This window comes from Sinohyriopsis cumingii, chromosome 7 (genome assembly GCF_028554795.1).
Source record: "Sinohyriopsis cumingii isolate HCF-2022 chromosome 7, ASM2855479v2, whole genome shotgun sequence".
NCBI classification, from domain to species: Eukaryota; Metazoa; Mollusca; class Bivalvia; order Unionida; family Unionidae; genus Sinohyriopsis; species Sinohyriopsis cumingii.
This window is the reverse complement of record NC_142967.1, coordinates 106428170-106443297: the sequence shown is the minus strand read 5'-3', so window position 1 is coordinate 106443297 and position 15128 is coordinate 106428170. Positions and strand designations below refer to the sequence as shown.

At 34.4% G+C, this 15128-nt stretch overlaps 1 protein-coding gene and 1 long non-coding RNA gene across 2 annotated transcripts; both read left to right on the top strand.

Moving 5' to 3' along the window:
* Window positions 1-3954: 3954 nt before the first annotated feature.
* LOC149795892 (uncharacterized) lies at window positions 3955-10680 on the top strand. The gene is made up of 3 exons (XR_016422442.1): window positions 3955-4116; window positions 7791-7857; window positions 10294-10680. It is a non-coding gene; the product is annotated as an uncharacterized LOC149795892 (long non-coding RNA).
* Window positions 10681-11006: 326 nt separating this feature from the next.
* LOC149795891 (uncharacterized) lies at window positions 11007-12470 on the top strand. Its single transcript, XM_089963881.1, has 2 exons — window positions 11007-11433; window positions 11575-12470. Exons 1-2 carry the CDS (start codon window positions 11007-11009, stop codon window positions 12231-12233), a joined length of 1086 nt encoding a protein of 361 aa, XP_089820007.1. The 3' UTR covers window positions 12234-12470.
* Window positions 12471-15128: the final 2658 nt, after the last annotated feature.

The window sequence follows — 15128 nt, the reverse complement described above, 5'->3', positions numbered from 1 at the left end:
CACAAACCTACCGCAAAACACCTTTGAAATGCATTATAATGCTAATTATCTGTGAAAATATGATGTATGTAAACAAAATGTGAAACGTATCATATAACACGTAAAGAAATTTTGAAATGAAATAGTTGATTTTAAACCGAGTCCGATTGACAGCTGTATAGTGTTGTCACGATATGCGCAATTTTTTTTTCTTTCTTCACAACCATTAAAACACCTGTTACATTCATTAAATAATTAATATAAATAACTTTATTTGACTATATTTGAGTGTACTTTAGAATATTTCAGTGCATTTTAGAAACTAGCTACGATGTCGTAACCTCAACGTCCACGAAGTTGGGGTACTAATATTAGTACAATTTAGTAACTTGATGTGCATTTCTTTTTCATAATTGTTTTCATTTGTTTTTCACCAAAGTGTGATTGTGCTGATGATTGCTGTCTTAATAATTTTTGTAGATAAAAAATGATTTTTGGATTACTTTTGTTATTATTCTTACATATTAATTTAAGTAACTACGATTTTTCTTAGCAATTCCATACCTTGCTGGCATGTAGGAAGGAGATGTTATTTAAACAGTATGTCACAACATATAGTATTTGCTGTATTTTAACAGACGTAGTGTAAATTTTATTAGTTTTCACAAAATGTACTTGAGTCTCCCCTTGCAATTTAGTAACGAAATTTAAAGCATGTGAACAAATTCATTCTCCATAAAGCGTATGAGACTGCGATATTGTTTACAACTGTCATATGATAGTAAATTACATCATAACAAAAGACCAGTTAGAAGTAATTTTCATTTTGATATCTCCTTAATTCAAACGATATTTATTTTCAGTTTTGCTTTCTGGTCTAGTCGTAAAGTACCGCAGAAAAGTTCAAAGGGAATTAAATCCTTGTATCTACAATCTCAATTTAATACTTCAGATTATCTGCCCAGAGTGTCATTTTATTTTGATGTAAAAACTAGAGAAAACAACATTTTTAACAAAACAGATTTGCAATAACTAGTCCTTACAACGATTAAAACTGCACAAACACGCACGCGCGCGCGCACATAATAGTTACATGTCAGAGTGGATCCTCACGCAAAACACACACAAATACACTGCCTTTTCATGATGATTTAATATAAATGAATCATTATGAATGATTTAAGGAGGAGCTACTACTATAATGACCAACACTCGACTAAGAAGAAAAGAAGTAAGAAAACGTCTTTTATATTAATATAAATGCACATGGCAGTAACCCTCCCCCTTTAAAATATTAAAGTTCAAGATTGCAAAAAGCAAGAAAATGAAATTAAGGAACAGATTAAAGAATAAAGATACATTAAATTTTATAGTCAAAGTCACTCCTCTGTCAATTCATTCAAATAGATTTTGTTTTGTTTTTTCATTCTTGGTCTTTTCCGTTGGTTTGGCTTTCGAGCAACATTCTTATCGCCATCTAAAACGAAGAATTTTTCATTGGTTGAAACTATTTCTTTTATGTCTTGCCTTTTTTCCCCTCAAATTCTTAAGCAATTTCTGGAAATTCTCTTTCCGTTTCTCCTCAGTTTAATAACGTCAAAAATTACGCTGTTGCCGCAATATGCGGCATAATTGTGGTGCAAACTGTAAGCCTAATTGCTTTCATCATATAGTGCAGTGCACATCTGAAGTCTACGAACTGGATGTCTAGTGCTTGAAATAATACCTGAACCAGGTATGCATTGAAATGCAGACACTTTTATTTGTAGTATGTTGTTCAGTGATGCGTCATCATTATTTGTCCATAAGTCCTCGTTGAGATTTCTTCTTCTGGGTTCATTTTCATGGCGACACAATTTCTCTTTTTTGTGGCTGTCATACTATTTAATGAAGAGAGGGTATTTACGAAGACGTTGCTTCATTTCCAAGAGTCTACCTCAAAGATGACGGGGTTGTCCGCATTAACCAACCCGGCGTAGCCAAATATTTTGCCTATGACTGTTCTCTTCAGATTTACCAGTCACACCAACTTTTCTTTGGAGTTGGAATTTTAATTTTTTAATTTTGTATGTGCTCTGTACATTGCACCAGATACACATTTAGTCAGGGTAGGTTCTTTCTCTGTACAAAATGACACCTGCTTTGTTGTCTTATTGCGACACTACTGTTCTCGAGTTTGACTGTAATTTGACATAGTACATTTCTGTATGTCTCATAAATTGCGTCTTTGTACAAAAGCACGTACCCGACAAAGTGGGATGTTCATTGGTGTCTTTCCTTATGGTACTCTGTTTTCTGTATTAAACTGTTGCGAGATTGTTTGTCCCGTGTTTTTGTTTTCTCAAAAAAATGTAAGTCTGTTATTTGGTTGTCGGTATATAATATGATGGATGGCACTTTTTTGCCTTGTATTATTCACTTTGCAAACGTAGGTTTCCGACACATACCAATTACCTTTAGCATCTCATCGGCAATATTTTCTGGGTTTTGGTTTTGCTATTTTCTTTAACATTCTTCTCGATACTTTTTGTTCCTTACTTGCTGGAAGTTCCGTGGTCCATTTAAAAAGTCGTCTCGTTTTTATTTGTAATAACCTTTCCTAGGTTTTGAGTAGAGCAGTCTATTTGACATTTTATCCATCGTTTTGGGATTTGTTCTCACGTACGGCTGATTGACATATCGTTGGAATAAAAAAAAAAAAAACACCATCTAGCTGTTGTGAATAAACTGCTACCCAATGGCCCATGTCTGTAAATGACACTGGAAACTGGAGGATGCACATCTTCATATTCATTTGAGATTTTCAGATTTATTTTAGTGCATTTGAATAACATCAAATACTTTATTGTATATTTAACTCCTCCACCCACATTTTATGAGATAAAAGTAAAATTGAGTTAATATGTTTATAAAGGTGGTTTGCGATAGGTTTGCGATAGGTTTGTGGTGGTTTGCGATAGGTTTGTGGTTGTTTGCGATAGGTTTGTGGTTGTTTGCGATAGGTTTGTGGTGGTTTGCGATAGGTTTGTGGTTGTTTGCGATAGGTTTGTGGTTGTTTGCGATAGGTTTGTGGTGGTTTGCGATAGGTTTGTGGTTGTTTGCGATAGGTTTGTGGTTGTTTGCGATAGGTTTGTGGTGGTTTGCGATAGGTTTGTGGTTGTTTGCGATAGGTTTGTGGTTGTTTGCGATAGGTTTGTGGTGGTTTGCGGTAAATACTTGGACCGTGAAGAATTTCAGCACATTGTTGAAGATTATGACGTAGTGGACATCGAACCCTAAATTCCATGCGACAGTTTGTTTTGGAACACGAACCAGTACGACGGGCTTGCACGAAGTAGACGAATTTCAAGGATGGCAAATCGATACATTGATGTGTGTTCCTTGTATTCTTGTGTGTGCTAATATATGTTTGATTCCCCACCGGTCATCCTGAAATGTTGACTGAACGGGTCTCACTAAACACCCCAAGACACCCCCAAGACACCCGAGGACACCCCAAGGCTCTCCAATAACACATTAAGACTTCACATAATATCTATTTTAAATTTATAGAACAACAAAAACAAACAAACAAACAAACAAAAAGGTAAATATTAAGCGATTCTTTGTGTAACAGAAAAAGTAGTGATGTCAAGAGTTGCCAAGGGGAAAAAACTCCCGTTTCGACGAAGATTGTTCGGGTACAGTAAAGTGAATATTTATTAATAAGTAGCAATACAACAGGGGAGCGTACGGAGCCCCTTAAGTGACATGGATGCACATATTTTTTATTTCGTTTAATCGAAATATATTTCGTTATTTCGAAATACTATTTCGTTTAAACGAAATACTATATCGTTATTTCGAAATATTATTTCGTTATTTCGAAATAGTATTTCGTTTAAACGAAATACTATTTCGTTATTTCGAAATAGTAATTCGTTATTTCGAAATAGTATTTCGTTTAAACGAAATACTATTTCGTTATTTCGAAATACTATTTCGTTCTTGGGAATCATATATGTAACTTAAATTTGAAAAATTAATGTATATGTCGATTATCGCCCTTTGTATTGTTGAGGTCTCTTAACGTGGAGATACATTTTGCAGTAAAAGGTGTTGTGCCATCGTCTTGTCATTTATGTGAAAGATACGAAGGTGAGTTAGGTGTAGGCTTAGTTCTATGTAAGACTTAGATGTAACAATAAATAAACATAAACTGTTGTTGTGGTGTAGTAGCATGCAAACTCTGTATAGGGTGGGTGAATACTCTTGAACGCTTGACAATGTTTTGGCCTGACTTTATTTCAAACGGATAATTTTTTAATGGGGGTGCCTCACACTCCATGTCTATCTCTAAATGATTAGTAGTCAGTATTTTGTCTTCATTCACATGATACGATTAAATACGAATCAGCCACCCAACAGTTGCACAGTACATGCTTTCTTAGTAACATATACCACACTCATGTATCATTAAACAGTTGCATAGTGCATGCATTTCTTAGCATTGTGTACCACACACATGCCGTTGAATCATTAAACAGTTGCATAGTGCATGCTATTCTTAGTAATGTATACCACACACAGGACTTTCATTCACTAACACTCTTGTAAGAACATACAAGTAAATCTGAGCAATTTTTCTGGCTTTTTTCTTTCAGATGTTTCATTTGGGTCCAGTTTTAGTTATTTGTTGTTGTTGTTAGGGTAACACCATTTTTCAGAACAAGATAGGCTATACATGGTGGTCAGTATTAATGGTGGAGGAAGAACAGGGGAAAACCCCGGAAAGAACCACCGAGCCACGAGAAGCTACTGGCAAGCTTTCTCACATACCAACATAGGCCGAACCCGTGACTCGAACCCATGCAGACAGGTGAGATGGCAGTGATCCGTAACAGTTGGCGCTTTAGACCACTCGGCCACTCAGGGCCCCAGTTATTTGTAACATTGCTATGTACATTAAAAATCCCAACCATGACATTGCATGTTTGTCAAGCTATAATAATAGTGGTTGTTTTAGTTCTTGTTGTTGTCAGTGTATTTTAGCATTGTACATATTATGCAAGAAAAAACGTGTGCATTTCTGGTCGGCCGACCATCCCTGTTTTTTGGTGACGAACCTAGCACCCCCCATCCCCCACCCCGTTAAAAGAAGGAACGAAAAAAAAATTAAAAAATAATTTCTGAAATTGTTTTGTGCATCAAATTGAGCTGGTTTAGTCCAGTATTTTAAGTGCTTAGTACATTATATATACTAATCATTACATTATAATATATAACGTTTAGTGAAAAGAATTCTTTTTAAATATACATACCCAGCTACCCTAATTTTAAAACCAGTGCAAAAGGAAACATTTTTCTGGGGGTCTCTTTGACTGTTTCAAATAAACAAAGAGGTGAGTGATTTTCAACATGCATTTCCTCATGATTCCTGGCATGGTTAACTTGTTTTTAGTAGTTCATGTTCTACCATTGCCTTGTGGTGTTTGAAGGGGATTTTAAGGATGTACTTCATGGTTTCATAATAATGGGCTTTTGTAGATCCATCTGACTCTTTTGCCAAATGTTTGTTCAGTTTTCAAAAAGTCCAGTAGATTTATCTGGTAATATATATTTCTACAGATACTATAGAAATTAAACAGCTTGATAAATTGAATTATCCTGTGTATTAAAACATGGCAATTCTAATGGTAAATTTCTATGAAAGGTCAAGGTAAAATTGTAACGTTCATAGAGAAACAACACATTACCTCTTGATGAAAAATGTATTTACATTTTGTATTGAATAAGGTCTATGGGAAATTCACTGTTCCAACTGTACTGGCCCATATTTCCTAGTAATGCTTTGCAATTGAAATTTCACTATCAAAGAAACATTCATTTTTTAACAATTGTTTAATTTTCTTTCAGAAAAAGAATGAACATGAGCATTTTTCACCTGTGAATATCAGATAAGCATTTTAAAAAGTATATGGACATAAAAGTCAATGGAAATCTTGTGCAATTGTATAAGTGGTAACAATTCCTTATGTATTATAACCCACGGTTATAAACGCAACATTTATTCATGAATACATTTATTTTTTAAATTAATAAAAATGTCATAACAGTTCCTGTGTTGTGATGAAAAATACCCAAAAATTTGAGCATTAATCAATTCACTTTAACCTAGCACTGCTATTTTTGTGAAAACACTGAGTTGAAACTACTCTTTAAATATTATACACCAGTTTTGAAAAGCCACATATTTTATGAAAACCTAATTTTGTTAAACTTAATAATATCAAACAAATTGAGAGCAATTTAAAATTGTTTTTAAAAGGATTCAGTAAATTGGTCACATATGCTAAATATCAATGATAAATCAAAATTTTCAAATTAGTTGAGCTCTTTTTACCTTGAATTTGGTACCAGTCTTCATGTGAGAAATGCACAGATGTGAATTATTTTGGGAATAGGCTAATATCATCAAAGTGTTGGATGACTTCTATTTAGAAACACCTATGTATATGCATGATGTGATGTTGCAACTGTCTATTTATGATTGGAGTTTGACGACAGTTGGCAATCAGGCCTTCTCTCATCAAGATCTTGGTTGAGTATGATTTTGAGAGAAAAGCATGCTCATTAATGGTGTGATAATGCAGCTGATGTCAATAATGTAACAACTAATGTAACAACTATTTTTGATCAGGTTTTAATCAAACTTGCCAAACAGTCTTATATCATACAAATTTTGCATGAGTCTGGTTATTAGCATGATCAATGCATAATAATAAAATGATATTTGAGAAGTTTATTAACGCTCCAGAGACCAAATTTCAATTAGGATTTTCTCCATCTTAAGCTTAAATATTTCTGAAGTGCAAGAGACTGTGAATATTAATTATGATTTATGTTTAAAAGGAAATGTTATCAGGATAAAGTAAAATTGGTAAACTCCAATGGTATCAAGTTTGGAACATACAAAAATTGTTTACATAGGATGTGTTCTTCCAATACTACTTGGAAAAATCCACCAGCCCAAGTTGATTGCCTCAGTGTGTCCATGGGAAAGGCACTTAGCTCCGGTTTTCTTGGCATAATATAGGCAAGAATGTGTTAAAAGTAACATTAAAACAAAGAGAAAGAAAAAAACCTGTTTAGTAAAATGGTCAGCTGTTAATCTGTGTAATCCAAGTATGTGATATCAGTCCATTAGGGCCTCTTGTTTAATTGTTGACTTTTCATATCTTGAGCTGTTTCTCATGTACTGTTCCCTGCATATTCATGGAACTTTGTATATAGTTACTTAAGATGTACTTCACCCATCAGTCCAAATGATGTCACTGTGACCTATATTTAACACACCAGAGATCTGCATTTAAATTACCTTTTTGCACTGGGAACAGTTTCTTAGACACTATTACTATAGAGTGATGTAACATGATATATGTATATAGGATGTAACATGATATATGTATGTAGGATATGACTTGATATATAGTGATGTTATTGATATATGCACCTTAAGAAGTACTGCATCATTTAGACAAAACAAACATTTGCAATCTAGTCATACCATCATTTGCTTTTAACTTGTTTACAGATTGGAGAGTAAGGTGGCCTAAATGTGCCATATATTGTATAAACAATGTGTAAATTGGAAGGCTTGGTTCAGATACTTCAGACAGCACTATTTGATAAGGAACACTTTGGGGGAAAGTGCTTTCCTCAATTGATTATTTGTATTATGTAAATATAACACATATTGTCTTTTATCTTCTATAATAGCTATTTTAATAATATTCCATTATTTAAGAAATGTGTTAATTTGTCTACTACAGAATGGAGGAATTTCTGAGACACAGAAAGATCAGTGAAGATGCCATCACAAGGATGAAAGAAGATGGGGTAAATTTACTCAAACAATTTCTAATAAATAGAAGTCATAATTTTATTAACATTTTTTCACTTGAAGACAATGGTACCAGTGTAAAACAATCTGTTTATTATACCATAACACAAGATAGAAAAGCTTGTTAAGTTTATTTTTTCTGATGTTTTTGTTTTTAGAGAATGCATTAATTAAAAGTGGAACACATAACCTGAAAAGCACAAACAGTTTATGAACAATCTCTTCAGTAACAGAATTTATTGGTCTGTTCAGTCTATAGATTGCTGTATTTCAAAATGACAGTTTTATATCAGATTGATACATTATCTGAGTCAGCTCAACCAGGGGTTACCAACGTCTTAAAAAATGTCAAATAAACTATGGATATCATAGACTTATTTGGTGACCCATCTGAAGAAAAAAAACATTTGAAATCACTTCTATGAAAATATAACTGTCGCATTTTTTTCTGTCCTTTTCCAATCTTTGTGATTTTGATTTTAGTGTGGCATTGGCCAAACATAACTTGGAAGTTGTGACTGGTCACTATGATTTAAATGAAGATGAAGGATATTAATACATAAGAAAAATAATTCTGGCATGTATAGATTGTGTAGTTACAGCATTTAAATATTATTAGTATATCGTACGGACAAGTTTGTAAAGGACACTGTTTGCTACACAAGAAGCAAGTAGTGTTAGGGATGTACTGAAAAATTGATCTTCATCATGTTTAAGCATGTAGTCATGTAATTTTGAGATCGTATGGATGACTTAAACTAGCACACGAAAAGCATTTAGGATGACTTGTATGGGTAAAAGTCTCCATTTTAAAGCATTTCTTCAACCACTGATTTAGAAATGACCCCCAGTGAAACATGGCTTTGAGTTGTGTCCTTTTACTCACTGTCAGTTTCTCAATGATAGAGACCGGGGGTTGCTGAAGATCATTATATGTTTTGATGCATGGGTGAACATTTCCTATGGTCCTAGTTCTGTAGGTAGCACATTCATATCCAGGCTGTGTGTGGCACACAGAGGTACATGTACACATATTAGTGAATTGTGATTGGTCACATTTGATGCTGTGTTAATGTACCATCTTAGACCAGTAACACTACCAGTTCATCATCATACACTGCTTTGTGTGAGTTATTTTATGAGTCGGGATGAGTAGGTGAAACAGGATTCATTTCATTAAGTTATTACTTGCCCATATTGTTTCATTCAAAAGACATGATGTTGAAATATCCACTATTATAGCGAGACATGGGCATCAAACCATAATTATTTTCCTTTTTGTTATGTATAACCACTCATTATTGTACATTTGTTGCTATAACTGATGGAACTTGATAGATTTTTACACGTTAGTTTATTTTTCCCGGGTTCTTCCTCCACCATTAATACTGGCCGCCATGTATAGCCTGTCGTATGCTGAAAAATGACGTTAAACCCCGCAACAACAACAACAACAACAACACATGCTAGTTCACAGTGGTGCCTAAAATCTGGAGAGTGTCATCAAGGGTTGAAAAGCCCTTTTTTAATGTTTATATGGTAAACAGACTTACTAAAGGGAAGTTACTGCAATGTGGATGAGGACATGCAATGAGGTGACACTTTACATATCTGTGTGTTCATTGCAGATAAGAAATTTATCTTTACAGTTGTTAAACTTTAAAGTCTACCCTTTGGTTATTTTTATAGCTTGTACCCTTTCACAAGAAATAACCTGTGAAACACACTATCAAACTTGGTACTATGTTTTGGGAATATCTTCTGATTTAGGCCATCCTTGAGGGGAACTCAATGTGCTCTGAAGCTATGTGCCAAATTGTCTGTACCATAACTTTCAAGGTATACCAGAGAAAATAACTATTTCTTGATTAAAATCAACAGTATGAACAGTTATGGAAGTATGCACATAAGAAACTACTGAGTGAGAAACTCACAAGGGAGTAAATAAACAGTTGAGGACAAAGGCTATGTTGACTGTATTAGATAACCAATCTTCTTATGCTCTTTAAGTATGTGTGCATGTGTCTCATATATATATATATATATATATATATATATATATATATATATATATATATATATACACATATGCACCTTTTATATCTATTATTGCAAATAAAAAAAAATAACCTGTTCAGGATTTAGTGAAGAGGAGCTAAAACTCACTCATGCCTCCAGCTCAGATGGGATATATGTGCAAGTCATATCAATATTCTCAGCCTTTTGAACAACTACAGACCACTCTATACGAACCTAAGGTTTCAAATCCATGTCTTCATTGGTGCAGGTGGAGCTATACTACATTACAAAGTGACAGGAAAATGGATGGCAGTACAGATGGGGTTGAATTTTAAATTTACCATATGGCTACTGACCCTTAAGACAGGCATATTGTAATTCATATTTTCATTAGTCCTGTTCTTTTATTTCAGATAGATGCAAATGTGATTTCCATGATGGATGTAGAACAGCTACAGAAATATGTGCCAAGATATGGAGATTGCTTAGCAACAATAGCTTATGCCAAACAACAAGGAGCTCTTGAAGAGACTGCAAGCTTTCCCAGTGATAGATAAAGATCTCTGAGAGATAGATTACTGGAGAAATTATGAGCAACAGGGAACAAAGAGGAGCATTTCAGGAGAGCAACACCTCAGGCTGGTAACAAAAACGCACAAAAAATCCTAAGAAAAGTGGAAATTGGCTGGTTAAATACTTATGGTGTTAGTGGTCCGAAGCAGGTTAGGTCAGCATATGGTGGCGGAACAAGAACTGTTAAAGTCCAACTTGATGCAACTGAATATCAAAGAAAGGAAAAGTTGATGACTTTAATTTCTATCTTGCTGATCAAACTCATGAAAAATTGTCTGATGAACTGACTTTGAAGGATATATATGAATCCACAAAACTGAAGACTCTTAGGCTTTATGTTGTAACAACAGCACACACAAGAAGTTCGAATGGTAAGAACAGCAAAGAAAGAGGAACTAATACAGAACCAGAAATTTCTGCCCAGACTATACATCCAAACGAGTCCGATTTGGGTCTACAGTCTCCTCAGGTTCAAGCAGAAGGCGGTACAATTGCAATAACTTCTGTGTCTACCAATGAACTACAGATAACTGATAGTAACCAAGCTGAAAATATGATTGGTTTTGAAGAATCAAACACTGCTTCTGACAACACATGTCATGGGGATTGCTTCGAAGTAAACAGCATTCATTCTTTTGGCTCCAATGATAATTTGCCTTCGAACAGTCCTAATCATGAAGCGTGTGAGTTAACACTTGATTCGCATGAGTTTCTGATGACAGCAGTTTATTCCCAAGAGCAGTTTCAGCCAGCCATTGATCTGTCACAAGCTCCATCATCAGACTACAAAAGTGTTATGACCATTATGCTGCACCGCTCCAATTTACAGGAGGAAACGTTGCAATATTTCAAAGCATCTGATATTTTGAATACAACATTAAAATTCAAGTTTGTAAATGAGTGTGGGGATGATGCAGATGGAGTATCAAGGGATGCCTATGCAGCATTTTGGGAATCATTTTTCCTGAGAAATGCAGATGGTGAGGTTTATCGCATACCTGTTTTAACTCAGGATTATGGCCAAGAAGAATGGGAGGCTGTAGGTAGAATTTTGATCAAGGGATACAAGGAACACAAATACTATCCAATAAGCTTGGCTCCAGCTTTTTTTATTTGAGTAGTACATGGGGAAAATTCCGTCACTCCACAGTTATTGAAAGAATCTTTCCTCTTGTATATTTCACAGTCAGAAAAGGATGTTATTGAGGCTGTTCTAACAGGAACACAGTATGACCAAGATGAGCTACTTTGTCTGCTTGACTGCTTTCAGTGTCATAAAATCCCAGAACTGACTGAGATGGCATCAACAATTATACAAATTGCACACAAAGTATTAATCCAAGAATCTAAATATGCCCTGGATGCTATTAGTGGTGTTGGTGAAGGTGTTTGGCAGATTGATTTTCCAGATACTGAATCAATCATAACCCTGTATGGGAGACTAAACCCAACCATCCCAAAAGTAATAGAGCTGCTCCATGCTTCACCAAGAACAAAGGAAGAAAACACTTCTGTTGGATTTCTTCATAGATTTATTCGGGGAAGAAATAAATGGCAGTTGAGAAAGTTACTCAGGTTTCTGACTGGATCAGATGTAATTTGTGTCAATAAGATTGATGTTCAGTTTATTGTACGTCATGGAAAAGGAAGACTTCCCAGTGTCCACACTTGTGGACCCATGTTAGAACTTCCCTCAACATATGCAAACTACCCTGACTTTCGATCTGAGTGGGAAAGCATGCTTGAATCTAAAGAATGCATGGAAATGAACATTGTGTAGTTGTTCTTATATCTGCAGAAAATAGTGACCATTTTTTTTGTATTTTTGTGGTAAATAGTATCAACTATTTTTACAACTTGCATGTAATCAAACCAGTCCATTGTAACAAGAGTTGGATTGTTGGTACACTATTCTGCAATATTCTCTGTGTGTGTGTGTGTGTGTCTATATAAATAAATATATATATATATATATATATATATATATATATATATATATATATATATATATATATCTATCTATCTATATATATCTGTGTTTGTGTGTTTTTGTGTCTACATGTGGGTGGGTGTGAATAGCTTGAACCCCATCTAACCTAGGAAATCATTTTAAGAGATCTAAAGTTTAGATCAACAGTGTGTAACACTCTTGTAAAATTCTGTTTAAACATTTTGGTAACATTCTGTTATATGTGAAGAATAAAAACCATTCTGTTTGATGTGAAAACAACTTTGAACTTTCCAAATTGTTCAACCAAGCCATGTTCAGGCACATGAGATTCCTCTATGCCATGTGCATATGTAATGTGTGTGTGTGTGCATGTGTATGTGCGTGTACATACACTATGATGTTTTTAGCTATGACAAATCTTACTCTAAGAGAACTATCCCTTAAGTTTTTTATGAAGCTTTTGATACAGAATATCACTGCTCTTGAACCTTTAATTTTAATTTGTACAATAATGATAAGTCTCATATATTTGTGTTTCTTATCAGCTTGTACAGTGCAGTGAGTTTTTTTATTTATCTTGGTTTATTGTACATTATTGCCTGAAAGGTTGTGTAACATGGTATATGAAGCATCATGACAAAAACCACTTACTGTAGTTAGAACTAAGTTGTATGACCTATATTTCATTATCCACTTATTTGCACTAACAATTGAGTTTTCACATAGTTGTCATTTTTTGTTGCTATTTCATGCTCCCATGATCAGTTGTCATTTTTTGTTGCTATTTCATGCTCCCATGATCAATTTGCTTTGCTATGCATGTTTTATACATCATTGCTTGCATAGTTATATTATTGTTTTAGACCTTTTCGACAAACTAAATTTTGCAATCCATGCATATCCGCATTGTGGGTTTGTTTCTTACATTATACCTTATATGTATTAACCTCATATTGCTTGCATTGGGAGCAGAGTAATGACATGGATGCCATATATGCTACAGATAAAATATCTTTTATGGGTTAAGGTGAGAACATGATTCAGATGAAGAGGTCACATTAGTCTGTCTGAAAAGAATAGAGTATTTGGCATCAAGCTCTTTAATTTACGTTATTTTTCAAAATTGTTTGGCTTAAGAAGTTTCATTTCTTGTACCACAGTTCATTCTTTTGCCAGTCTGTTAGTTTGAGTTTCCTGTTATATGGCATAAAAGAACTTATACCATACATACTTCATATTTTGCTATTGTGTAGCCATTCACCTACACACAAAAGTTCAGTGTGTGTATGAGGAACATATATGTTTTTTGTTGTGATGTGTTTTAAAGGAAATTTCTCGGGATAAATAATAATATTTTAGTCTCTGCCTAGTTAGTAATGATTACTGACAGATATTGCTTTTGATATTAGAAGAGATATCAAAGACATTACTGTTATGATTTTTGCAAGCATTTTTTTCCTTAAGTTTATGATCTGAAGAAGAATCAAACATTTGATGTAATCAATACGCAAACAGCCGTTGTTTTGATTGAGTACTTCTTAACATTTTATTTTTCATTTCCTCTTGATATTTGCTTTAGATGTTAAGATTATTGTATCTACTATAGGTTTAGTATGGTTGTTCTGTCCAAATACTGTTTCTGATGTATAATTTCATCTTTTCTGTCTGGTCTCCATCAACTTTGTTTTGTAACCTGGACAAGCATCTAATGTGTATATAGCCTTTGATGAGATATACATGAGACCAGTTTGGAGTTTGATTCAAAACATTAAATTGTTTACAGTCCATTTTCAGATGTATTTCATTACCAAATAGGCTTTTTGCAGCCTGCATAGATACTATTAAAAATTTAATCATAAACGTTCATCTTAAAGGCACAAAACATGACTATTGTGAAAATAGAACTACACCTTTGTAATAAAAGATGATCACTGTCACATGCATTTAATGCTTTACTAACTTTTAATTATTTGTGTTTGGTGTGACAAGATAACCGGGTGGGATATTTCGGATTAACAACAGAACACGTGATGACGACACATATATATGATTTAATGTGGCGATTTATATGAATAGTGAATTATGAAGATGTGTGCGTATTTATAATCCAAATATTGGATCTATTTCATAAAAAATGCACAGTTTCAAAGATGAAAAAAAATATACAAATAAATTAGTTCAGTAACCCTAAAATACAGGATAAATGATTTCACAAATGATTTTGTAATGGAAAGATGAATATAGTTCACTCAAATAGTAAACAGTGCAAGTCTTTACACATAGTAAAAAATGTATTCGCTCAGGTAGCGAAATTATGTCACTAAACAAGAACGGATATACAATCTATCCTTCCAGTCCTGAATAATACACTGGGTCCTACTAACCCAAAATTAGCATACACCTAAAAATACATGTGTGGAGATGCACTCCGTCACCCGTGCACCATATCCGCTCCACAGCTCCTATGAATCACTTTTACAACCAATATAGACTCCGGACCCTCGGAATACTATGGTCACTTGAAACATTAGACCCTCCGGACACTTGAAATATTAGACCCTCCGGACCCCCTGGTCCTTTGACGGCTCTACAGCTGGGTCACCTTAGTCCCTCTGGACACTCCGGACGCTAGACATTAGACGCTCCGGCACCTTAAACGCTCCGGACACACGGACGTTTCTACCCTCTGATAACACCGGACACCCCGGATATTCCTACCATCAA